The sequence below is a fragment of the Panulirus ornatus genome, chromosome 64 (genome assembly GCF_036320965.1).
Source record: "Panulirus ornatus isolate Po-2019 chromosome 64, ASM3632096v1, whole genome shotgun sequence".
NCBI classification, from domain to species: Eukaryota; Metazoa; Arthropoda; class Malacostraca; order Decapoda; family Palinuridae; genus Panulirus; species Panulirus ornatus.
This window is the reverse complement of record NC_092287.1, coordinates 22050086-22063056: the sequence shown is the minus strand read 5'-3', so window position 1 is coordinate 22063056 and position 12971 is coordinate 22050086. Positions and strand designations below refer to the sequence as shown.

General features: G+C 40.4%; 1 protein-coding gene across 3 annotated transcripts in view; it reads right to left on the bottom strand.

The window, feature by feature from the left end:
* LOC139746090 (uncharacterized) overlaps positions 1–12971 on the bottom strand; it is a 91270-nt gene that overhangs the window by 15837 nt on the left and 62462 nt on the right. For all 3 annotated transcript variants that reach the window (XM_071656920.1, XM_071656922.1, XM_071656921.1), the window contains exon 6: positions 11683–11800. In XM_071656920.1, coding sequence (XP_071513021.1) covers positions 11683–11800 — 118 coding nt within the window. The remainder of the gene's footprint in view (positions 1–11682; positions 11801–12971) is intronic.

Sequence of the window (12971 nt, the reverse complement as noted above, 5' to 3'; positions counted from 1 at the left end):
TTTCTAGGGCAGGAAAGAATAAGAGAGATTTTGGGAGGTATTGAAATTAATACCTATTATCCCCATATACTATTAACTTTGCTAAGTGCAGATTCACTGAACACATATTTTTTCAGAAATGCAGCCCCCATGCATAGTAGGCACAAAGTATACTTACTTGACAGTCAAGTCGAAACTAATGAGACTTGTTAACTCTACCGATATGTCAAACCTTGCTTAACCTGCCCTTTACTGTGGTGCTAGTTCTCTTTCCCTATTCTATAGATATTACGCTAGTTTTGATCCCAACAACTGGCTGCTTGTGTGCCCCAGCCATTACCTAGAACACGTAATACACAGTGATCACATGATTACCCTGTGGCCACACAGCGATTCCACTGATATGTCTTTCTTTTTCCAACATACCTAGGTCTTTGAACTTTTTACTTTCCTAACAGATACAACCTTCCCATTTTTAGGAGTCAGGCTTTCAAGTTCCTCTAAAACTCATATTATCTTTTCTTCACTCTTTAATTAACTATCTTTCCACCTCGCTTTATATTTCATTTAAGTCCTAGCCTCAAAGAAGACTTTTATTTATGACCAAAGCCTTTAACATGAAAAATGAAAAATCACTGCAGTATTTCTAAATCAGAGACATATGTATTTTGTAATTAACAAACAATAGCTTTCATGTTTGCCAATCATAATCTATGAACACCTCTTTCATCTCAATTTAAAAAACTTTTCTTTACAAGGCATCTGTGCTATCTAACAAGTTGGATTTCACACCCTTCATTTCATTCTCAGGTTCCTTTCAGCCATAGGTAATTCCAGGCACAGCAAATGTCTGAGCAAGGTAAAGGTACCAGATTACTTATTTTTCAATCTGTACAGTACTTTTAATGTACCAGAGAATTTGTGCACTTAAAATAGGTATCCATAATATATTTTTTCTGTTTTGCAGAACTAACAGTCACAGCAGAAGGTAAGTATTGCAGGTGAAAAGTCAGAAGGAATACATGGACACATCACTGCTTTGAAAACTGCAGCACATAGAACATATAAAATAAACCATGCTAAAGTTTATGAAAACCCATCATAAGATGACATAAGTGAACTCAAAAAAACTGTAGCAGTTTCTGGCCAACCTTATGTACATACAAATAAGACACTTGAATAGCAAGACTTCCTCATTAAGCTGATGCAGTTGGTTACAGAAAACTCCAAGTGGACTTCCACATCCTTACCAGTGACAGTCTTAATGGTTGACCTTCCACGGATGATGGATCCACTGCTTAAGGAATATGCTGCAATGCATTGATAAAAAACACATCCTATTCAAGGCCTCTGGTTATCAAACACAACCACCAAGTCTATTATTGCTAATGAAAATTATCCCATTACCAACATAATACATATCTCAGGGTAATGCCATTGAACCTTTGTTAAACTCTTTTGGATTAAATGTAAAGCTCGTTCCAAGTAATGTACAAGTATGGTATAATAAAACTGAAGCACAACTAGTATGGTATAGTGAAACTGAAGCATGTAACTGAAATTCCTTAAATCCTATCTCTATGCCTTGATTGAAATATAAAGAGGATTATGAAAAGGAAAAAGAAGAATCAAGGGAAAGAATTTACAAATTTGGAGTAAGTGAAAAACCTGTCTTTTAAAATGTGCTTGGTCATAGTTACTGGGAAAGACATAAGAGGTTAGAGAGTTCCAAAGCTTTGAGGCATAAAGAAAAACAGTTCTCAAAACAACCTACCCTTGATCATACTTAACTGCTGTTTCCCACATTGGTGAGTTAGCACCAGGGACTGATAAAGAAAGGCCACATCCACTCATATCCATTCTCTAGTTGTCATGTAATGCATCAAAACAACTGCTCCCTATCCACAAGCAAGCCCACAGACCTTTCCATGGTTTACCCTAGATGCTTTCTCATACCTTGGTTCAGTCCACTGACACCATGTCAACCCCTGTATACCAAATCATTCCAATTCACTCTATCTATGCAAGTTCAGGCCCCGGTTGTTGAAAATCTTTATTACTCCATCCTTCCATCTCCAATTTGGTCTCTCCATTCTCCTTGTTCCCTCCACTTTTGACACACATCATCTTTGTCAACTTTTTCTCACTCAATCTCTATATATGTCCAAACCATTTCAGCACATTCTCTACGTATATGCTTATCATTAGTGCTTATACACCTGGCCATAAGAAGAAAGATCATGAGTGGCAAGTGTTTTGGGTGCAGCTGAGAGAATGTCAGCAGTTTTGGTGCAAGGGTGATTTGCATGCAAAGGTGAGTAATGTGGCAGATCAGAGGTTTGCTTTAAAGAACGTGTGAGAAGTACTTAGAGATACAAAGGGATTTCTATGTGGCATTTATGAATCTGGAAAAAGCACATAATAGAGTTGAGTAAGATGCCTTGTGGAAAGTCTTAAGAATTTACACTGTGGGAGGAAAGCTGTGAGAAGCAGTGAGAAATTTTCATATCAAGTATGTAAGGGCATGTGTACCAGTAGGAAAACAGGAGAGTGAATGGTTCCAAGTGAGGGTTGATGGTTAGTCCGCAGCAGGGGTATGTGATGTCACCATGATTGTTCATTTTCTTTTTTTTCTTGGATAGGTGGTAAGGGAGATGAACATGTGAATTTTGTATAGAAAGGCAAATATGCAGTCTGTGGGGGATGAGAAAGCCTGGGAGGTGAATCAGTTTTTTTTTATGCCAAAGGCTTCAGTCATGGACAAAAGTCCACATCAAGGCTGGACCTTAATTGAAATATAGAGAATTATGAAATGGAAAAACAAAAGACAAGGGAAAGTATTCATGAATTTCTGAAGAAGTGAAAGACCTGTCTTTTGAAAGGTGCCAGGGCATAGTTATCGGGAAAGATGTGAGAAAGTAGAGAGTTCCAAAGCTTCAATGTGTAGGGAAAGAAGCAGGTACAAAATGGCCCACCCTTGAATTGCTGATGGCCACACAATAGTCATGTGCTGCAGCAGCTTGTCAAGTATTGCGTGGTCTCACTAGTGGTGGGGGCACACAAGCAGCCAGTTCTCAGGAGCAAAAACCAAACTAATACCTAGGGCAAAGCAGTCAATTTTGGAAGTTAGCCTGGGACAGTTTATAAGGCAGATTGCTTTTGACTCAACTCTGTCAAGTAAGGATACAGAGCTAGAACCACCCTAAATGTGAGAGAGTACTCCTTACAAGGGCAAATCAATCCCTTGTGTAAATGTAGCAACCGTTCAGAAGAGGCAGACTTAGCTATTCCTGTATGTGGGGTTTCTAAGAAAGAGTGGGTGTTACAGTAATACCAAGCATATTCATTAAATCAAGAGGTGGAATTACAGAACTGTCAAATAAGAGATGAGAGTTGTGGGTAAAAATTGGGTCTTGGAGGCATTAAACTTAACAAGATTTTTGTCTATCCAACTGAGATATCCTGTCCAAGTCTGAGTTTACTGAGGAAGCTGTGTCAAGATGAGATGCAGATTGAGTGAGAGAAGAGATAGCAGAATTGAAGGATGTGGATGTTATCAGTGTATAAGTGCACTGGATTATTTGTGGATATGAAATCACTGAAAAACAGGAGAAAATTTGTAGGGGACAGGACAGAACCTTGAGGTACACTGCTGTTAATGGAGAAAAGGGGAGAAGCTGATCCATCAACAACCACAGAGATAGAATGGCCAGGGAAGAAGCTAGATATGAAGGAGCAAAGTGAGGAAGGGAAGCCAAAAGAGGGGAGCTTAAAGATGAGGCCCCAGTACTTCACTCTGTCAAAAGCTTTAGATATGTCAAGGGCAACTACATATGACTTCCCAAAATCTTTCAGGGATGATGACAAGACATTAGTATGATAGGAATGAATATCACCAATGGATCTCACCTTAAGGAAGCCATACTGGTGATCAGAGAGAAGACTGTGATTTTTGAGGTGTTTAAGAATACGGGAGTTGAGGAGGGATTCAAAGACTTTGGAAATGGAAGATGTCACAGCAATAGCATGATAATTAGAGGGGTTAGAATTGTCATCCTTCTCAGGGGTGGGATATATCAAAGCATGTTCCCAAGGAGCTGTTCCCAAAACACTTGCCTTTCATGATCTTTCTTCTCACGACCAGGTGCATAGGCACCAATAATCGCCCTTCTCTCTCCATCCACTTTTAGTTTTACCCATATCAATCTAGAGTTTACTTTCTTACACTCTATCACATACTCAAACAACTCATGCTTCAGGAGGAGAGCTACTCCTTCCTATGCTCTTGTCCTCTCACCAACCCCTGACTTTACTCCCAAGACATTCCCAAACCACTCTTTCCCTTTAATCTTGAGCTTCGTTTCACTCTGAGCCAAAACATCCAGGTTCCTTTCCTCAAACATACTACCAATCTCTCTTATTTTCTCATCTTGGTTACATCCACACACATTTAAGCATCCCATTCTGAGCCTTCGAGGAGGATGAGCACTCCCCATATGAGTCCTTATTCTGTTTCCCCTTTTAGAAACCTAAATACAAGGAGGGGGGTTTCCCCTCCTTGTATTTTAACTTCTAAAAGGGGAAACAGAAGAAGGAGTCACGCAGGGAGTGCTCATCCTCCTCGAAGGCTCAGATCGGGGTCTCTAAATGTGTGTGGATGTAACCAAGATGAGAAAAAAGGAGAGATAGGTAGTATGTTTGAGGAAAGAAACCTGGATGTTTTGGCTTTGAGTGAAACAAAGCTCAAGGGTAATGGGGAAGAGTGATTTGGGAATGTCTTGGGAGTAAAGTCAGGGGTTAGTGAGAGGACAAGAGCAAGGGAAGGAGTAGCACTACTCCTGAAACAGGAGTGGAGGGAGTATGTAATAGAGTGTAAGAAAGTAAACTCTAGATTGATATGGGTAAAACTGAAAGTTGATGGAGAGAGATGGGTGATTACTGGTGCATATGCACCTGGGCATGAGAAGAAAGATCATGAAAGGCAAGTGTTTTGGGAGCAGCTGAGTGAGTGTGTTAGTAGTTTTGATGCACGAGACCGGGTTATAGTGATGGGTGATTTGAATGCAAAGGTGAGTAAGGTGGTAGTTGAGGGAACAATTGGTGTACATGGGGTGTTCAGTGTTGTAAATGGAAATGGTGAAGAGCTTGTAGATTTATGTGCTGAAAAAGGACTGGTGATTGGGAATACCTGATTTAAAAAGAGAGATATACATAAGTATACGTATGTAAGTAGGAGAGATGGCCAAAGAGTGTTGTTGGATTACGTGTTAATTGATAGGCAAGTGAAAGAGAGACTTTTGGATGTTAATGTGCTGAGAGGTGAATCTGGAGGGATGTCTGATCATTATCTTGTGGAGGCGAAGGTGAAGATTTGTAGGTTTTCAGAAAAAAAGAGAATGTTGGGGTGAGCTTGGGAAGAAGACTTGTGTGAGGGAGAACCAGGAGAGACTGAGTACAAATTGGAAAAAGGTGAGAACAAAGGACGTAAGGGAAAAGGGGGAAAAATAGGATGTATTTAGGGAAGCAGTGCATAAGACAGTGCGTAAGACAAGGGAACAAATGGGAACTTCAGTGAAGAGGGCTAATGGGGAGGTGATAACAAGTAGTGGTGATGTGAGAAGGAGATGGAGTGAGTATTTTGAAGGTTTGTTGAATGTGTTTGATGACAGAGTGGCAGATATATGGTGTTTTGGTCGAGGTGGTGTGCAAAGTGAGAGGGTTAGGGAGAATGATTTGGTAGACAGAGAAGAGGTAGTAAAAGCTTTGCGGAAGATGAAAGCCGGCAAGGCAGCGGGTTTGGATGGTATTTGCAGTGGAATTTATTAAAAAAGGGGGTGACTGCATTGTTAACTGGTTGGTAAGGTTATTTAACGTATGTATAACTCATGGTGAGGTGCCTGAGGATTGGCAGAATGCTTGCATAGTGCCATTGTACAAAGGCAAAGGGGATAAAAGTGAGTGCTCAAATTACAGAGGTATAAGTTTGTTGTGTATTCCTGGTAAATTATATGGGAGGGTATTGATTGAGAGGGTGAAGGCATGTACAGAGCATCAGATTGGGGAAGAGCAGTGTGGTTTCAGAAGTGGTAGAGGATGTGTGGATCAGGCGTTTGCTTTGAAGAATGGATGTGAGAAGTACTTAGAAAAGCAAATGGATTTGTATGTAGCATTTATGGATCTGGAGAAGGCATATGATAGAGTAGATAGAGATGCTCTGTGGAACGTATTAAGAATATATGGTGTGGGAGGCAAGTTGTTAGAAGCAGTGAAAAGTTTTTATTGAGGATGTAGGGCACGTGTACGTGTAGGAAGATAGGAAAAAGATTGGTTCTCATTGAATGTTGGTTTGTGGCAGGGGTGTGTGATGTCTCCATGGTTGTTTAATTTGTTTATGGATGGGGTTGTCAGGGAGGCGAACGCAAGAGTTTTGGAAAGAGGGGCAAGTATGCAGTCTGTTGTGGATGAGAGAGCTTGGGAAGTGAGTCAGTTGTTCACTGATGATACAGCGCTGGTGGCTGATTCGTGTGAGAAACTGCAGAAGCTGGTGACTGAGTTTGGTAAAGTGTGTGAAAAAAGAAAGCTGAGAGTAAATGTGAATAAGAGCATATATACATATATATATATATTTTTTTTTTTTTATTATTATACTTTGTCGCTGTCTCCCGCGTTTGCGAGGTAGCGCAAGGAAACAGACGAAAGAAATGGCCCAACCCCCCCCCATACACATGTATATACATACGTCCACACACGCAAATATACATACCTACACAGCTTTCCATGGTTTACCCCAGACGCTTCACATGCCTTGCTTCAATCCACTGACAGCACGTCAACCCCGGTATACCACATCGCTCCAATTCACTCTATTCCTTGCCCACCTTTCACCCTCCTGCATGTTCAGGCCCCGATCGCTCAAAATCTTTTTCACTCCATCTTTCCACCTCCAATTTGGTCTCCCACTTCTCCTCGTTCCCTCCACCTCCGACACATGTATCCTCTTGGTCAATCTTTCCTCACTCATTCTCTCCATGTGCCCAAACTATTTCAAAACATCCTCTTCTGCTCTCTCAACCACGCTCTTTTTATTACCACACATCTCTCTTACCCTTACATTACTTACTCGATCAAACCACCTCACACCACATACTGACCTTAAACATCTCATTTCCAGCACATCCACCCTCCTGCGCACAACTCTATCCATAGCCCACGCCTTGCAACCATACAACATTGTTGGAACCACTATTCCTTCAAACATACCCATTTTTGCTTTCCGAGATAATGTTCTCGACTTCCACACATTCTTCAAGGCTCCCAGGATTTTCGCTCCCTTCCCCACCCTATGATTCACTTCCGCTTCCATGGTTCCATCCGCTGCCAGATCCACTCCCAGATATCTAAAACACTTTACTTCCTCCAGATTTTCTCCATTCAAACTTACCTCCCAATTGACTTGACCCTCAACCCTACTGTACCTAGGGTACAACTGCATGTTTACCAAATGGCATCCTAGCAATGTTTCTTCATTGTATATCAACTGACTGTTATATTTCTCTCTTTTGTCTCCCCTGATGATGTGATTATTACATGAAAGTGCCCTTGGTAACTTATCATGCTTCATTTTCCCTGTGGACTCTTGGGAATATATATATATATATATATATATATATATATATATATATATATATATATATATATATATATATATATATATATATATTTCATACTACTCATCATTTCCTGCGTTAGTGAGGTAGCATTAAGAATAGAGGACTTCTCTGTTCCTTCTTTTGGAAAGTTAAAAACGAGAGGGGAGGATTTCCAGCCCCCTGCTCCCTCCCCTTTAAGTCGCCTTCTATGACACACAGGCATTAAGTGGGAAGTATTCTTTCTCCCCTATCCCCAGGGATATATATATATATATATATATATATATATATATATATATATATATATATATATATATATATATATATATATATTATCCCTGGGGATAGGGGATTAAGAATACTTCCCACGTATTCCCTGCGTGTCGTAGAAGGCGACTAAAAGGGGAGGGAGCAGGGGGCTGGAAATCCTCCCCTCACTTTTTTTTAATTTTCCAAAAGAAGGAACAGAGGGGGCCAGGTGAGGATATTCCAAAAAAGGCCCAGTCCTCTGTTCTTAACGCTACCTCGCTAACACGGGAAATGGCGAATAGTTAAAAAAAAAAAATATATATATTTTTTTTTTTTTTTGCTGCTGTCTCCCGCATTTGCGAGGTAGCGCAACGAAACAGACGAAAGAAATGGCCCAACCCACCCCCATATACATGTATATACATACGTCCACACACGCAAATATACATACCTACACATGGTTTACCCCAGACGCCTCACATGCCCTGATTCAATCCAGTGACAGCACGTCAACCCCGGTATACCACATCGATCCAATTCACTCTATTCCTTGCCCTCCTTTCATCCTCCTGCATGTTCAGGCCCTGATCACACAAAATCTTTTTCACTCCATCTTTCCACCTCCAATTTGGTCTTCCACTTCTCGTTCCCTCCACCTCCGACACATATATCCTCTTGGTCAATCTTTCCTCACTCATTCTCTCCATGTGCTCAAACCATTTCAAAACACCCTCTTCTGCTCTCTCAACCACGCTCTTTTTATTTCCACACATCTCTCTTACCCTTACGTTACTTACTCGATCAAACCACCTCACACCACACATTGTCCTCAAACATCTCATTTCCAGCACATCCATCCTCCTGCGCACAACTCTATCCATAGCCCACGCCTCGCAACCATACAACATTGTTGGAACCACTATTCCTTCAAACATACCCATTTTTGCTTTCCGAGATAATGTTCTCGACTTCCACACATTCTTCAAGGCTCCCAGAATTTTCGCCCCCTCCCCCACCCTATGATCCACTTCCGCTTCCATGGTTCCATCCGCTGCCAGATCCACTCCCAGATATCTAAAACACTTTACTTCCTCCAGTTTTTCTCCATTCAAACTTACCTCCCAATTGACCCTCAACCCCACTGTACCTAATAACCTTGCTCTTATTCACATTTACTCTTAACTTTCTTCTTTCACACACTTTACCAAACTCAGTCACCAGCTTCTGAAGTTTCTCACATGAATATATATATATATATATATATATGATTCATGTGAGATTCATATATATATATATATATATATATATATATATATATATATATATATATATATATATATATATATATATCTTTCTTCTTTCTTTCACACTATTCGCTATTTCCCGCATTAGCGAGGTAGCGTTAAGAACAGAGGACTGGGCCCTTGAGGGAATATCCTCACCTGGGCCCCTTCTCTGTTCCCTCTTTTGGAAAATTAAAAAAAGAAGTGAGAGGGGAGGATTTCCAGCCCCCCGCTCCCTCCCCTTTTAGTCGCGTTCTACGACATGCAGGGAATACGTGGGAAGTATTCTTTCTCCCCTATCCCAGGGATAATATATATATATATATATATATATATATATATATATATATATATATATATATATATATATATATTTTTTTTAAACTATTCGCCATTTCCCGCATTAGCGAGGTAGCGTTAAGAACAGAGGACTGGGCCTTTTTCGGAATATCCTCACCTGGCCCCCCTCTGTTCCTTCTTTTGGAAAATTAAAAAAAAAATGAGAGGGGAGGATTTCCAGCCCCCCGCTCCCTCCCCTTTTAGTCGCCTTCTACGACACGCAGGGAATACGTGGGAAGTATTCTTAATCCCCTATCCCCAGGGATATATATATATATATATATATATATATATATATATATATATATATATATATATATATATATATATATATATTTTTTTTCTATTTATATTTTATTCTATTTTGCTTTGTCACTGTCTCCCGCGTTAGACCCATGTGATCCTTTCCAATATATGGTGACTGAGTTTGGTAAAGTGTGTGAAAGAAGAAAGCTGAGAGTAAATGTGAATAAGAGCAAGGTTATTAGGTACAGTAGGGTTGAGGGACAAGTCAATTGGGAGGTAAGTTTGAATGGAGAAAAACTGGAGGAAGTGAAGTGTTTCAGATATCTGGGAGTGGATTTGGCAGCGGATGGAACCACGGAAGCGATAGTGAATCACAGGGTTGGGGAGGGGGCGAAAGTTCTGGGAGCGTTGAAGAATGTGTGGAAGTTGAGAACATTATTTCGGAAAGCAAAAATGGGCATGTTTGAAGGAATAGTGGTTGCAACAATGCTATATGGTTGCGAGGCATGAGCTATGGATAGAGTTGTGTGGGGGAGGGTGAATGTGCTGGAAATGAGATGTTTGAGGACAATATGTGGTGTGAGGTGGTTTGATCAAGTAAGTAACGTAAGGGTAAGAGAGATGTGTGGTAATGAAAAAGAGTGTGGTTGAGAGAGCAGAAGAGGGTGTTTTGAAATGGTTTGGTCACATGGAGAGAATGAGTGAGGAAAGACTGACAAAAAGGATATATGTGTCAGAGGTGGAGGGAATGAGGAGAGGTGGGAGACCAAATTGGAGGTGGAAAGATGAAGTGAAAAAGATTTTGAGTGATCAGGGCCTGAACATGCAGGAGGGTGAAAGGCATGCAAGGTATAGAGTGAATTGGAACAATGTGGTATACCAGGGTCGACGTGCTGTCAATGGATTGAACCAGGGCATGTGAAGTGTCTGGAGTAAACCATGGAAAGTTCTGTGGGGCCTGGATGTGGAAAGGGAGCTGTGGTTTCTGTGCATTATTACATGACAGCTAGAGACTGAGTGTGAACGAATGTGGCCTTTGTTGTCTTTTCCTAGCGCTACCTCGCGCACATGAGGGGGAAGGGGGTTGTTATTTCATGTGTGGTGGGGTGGCGATGGGAATGAATAAAGGCGAACAGTATGAATTATGTACATGTGTATATATGTATATGTCTGTGTGTGTATATATATGTATACGTTGAGATGTATACGTATGTATATTTGCGTGTGTGGACGTGTATGTATATACATGTGTATGTGGGTGGGTTGGGCCATTCTTTCGTCTGTTTCCTTGCCCTACCTCGCTAAGGTGGGAGACAGTGACAAAGCAAAATATATAAATATAAATAATATATATACATATTCCTATGAGTACATAGGGAAAATGAAACACAATAAGTTCCCAAGTGCACTTTCATGTAATAATCACATCATCAGGGGAGACACAAGAGAGAAATATAACAGTCAGTTGATATACAACAAAGAGACGTAGCTAGGGTGCCATATGGTAAACATGCGATAGGGGATAGGGGAGAAAGAATACTTCCCACGTGTCGTGGATGGTGACTAAAAGGGGATGGAGTGGAGGGGCTGGAAATCCTCCCCTTTCATTTTCAATTTTCCAAAAGAAGGAACAGAGAAGGCAGCCAAGTGAGGATATTCCCTCTAAGGTTCAGTTCTCTGTTCTTGACGCTACCTCGCTACCACAGGAAATGGCAAATATGTATAAAAAGAAAAATATATATATCAACATATACGTATATATACACATACACAGACATATACATATATACACATGTACATATTCATACTTGCTTGCCTTCATCCATTTTCAGCATTACCCCACCCCTCTCACTTTCTGGGAGATGCAACATTCTCTATTTCTTTACCTTCTGGAAGATACATATTCTTCAATAAGATTAAGTAATCAGCGTACATACCTGGTATGCCTCCATAGTTCCTACAGATCATCTCACTGAAACCACGTCGAAATGATGGTGACCGAAGAGCATAGATGATGGGGTTACACGCCGAGTTCATATAGCCAAATAAATATGCCTGGAAAAATAACCATAACCTTAGAATCAAGAAATGACAGTCAACAGTTCTTCATGAAATGCACAAAGCTTGTTGGAAAGAACAAGAAGCATTATTGTTTTAGTGAGAGGATGGTGGATGGCTGGAAAATACTGTGATGAAACTGTAAATACTGGCAGAACAGAAAGTTTCAAAAAGCTATTTGATGGTAAAGAGAGTTCAAGAGTTGAAGCCCCATTAGTGTAGAACTCTCTCCCCATATTGTACAAATAGGTAATTACAACTAGGTGTTTACTATATACTCTCAAATTCATTAAGGTAAGAATATGTACTGGTTTCTGTCACTTGACATTTCAAGATTCTGGTATGGGCTAGGGGAAAGAGGTGTTACCCAAGATGGAATATCAGCAAAATCCTAAATATTGAAAAAAATATACTCTCAGCCATATAAATAGCCACATCATTTCTTGGACATTTAAACCTTTTTGCAACATTAAGGCATATATATCTTGGTGGAATACAACCATATGAACCACTCTTGTACTTAATGACCTAGCAGGAGTCTCATGAAATCTTCTTCATGTCATCTATGGTAACTTTTAAGTTTTCGGACTTTTTTCAAAGCTGACTAAAGTTGTGGGTGATATATGGCAACTATATGTAACTCCCGAAAGCATGGGTATGTTGGCATGATTTAAAGACATTTGTGCCTATCTATCTATATCTCCGATGCCTATTCCCTCCTGGAACTCCCTCATGGGGGTGACCATGGCAATAAAGTCTCCATAACTAGTGAACTCCACAGCTGCCTCTTAGCCTTTATGTCTCACCCTTAACAGACCACTAGCAGAGGGCAACTACTGTGTAGTGTTTGCAGAGGATCCAACTTAAGGTTCCTACAGACTACTACCAAATGCTTATGCCTAATATTCCTTCCTACTAATTCCACAATCCTGCCTAAATGCTCTTACCTATTAATTCTGTCTATTGCTCCTATCTATTTATTGTCAGCGAACAACAATTGACTCACTTCCTAAGCCCTCTCATCCACAATAGACTACATACTAGACCCTCTCTCCAAAACTCTTGCATTCACCTCCCTCGCAACTCAATCCATAAACAAATTAAACAACCATGGAGACATCAAGCACCACTGCCACAACTGACATTCACTGGGAACCAATCACTTTCC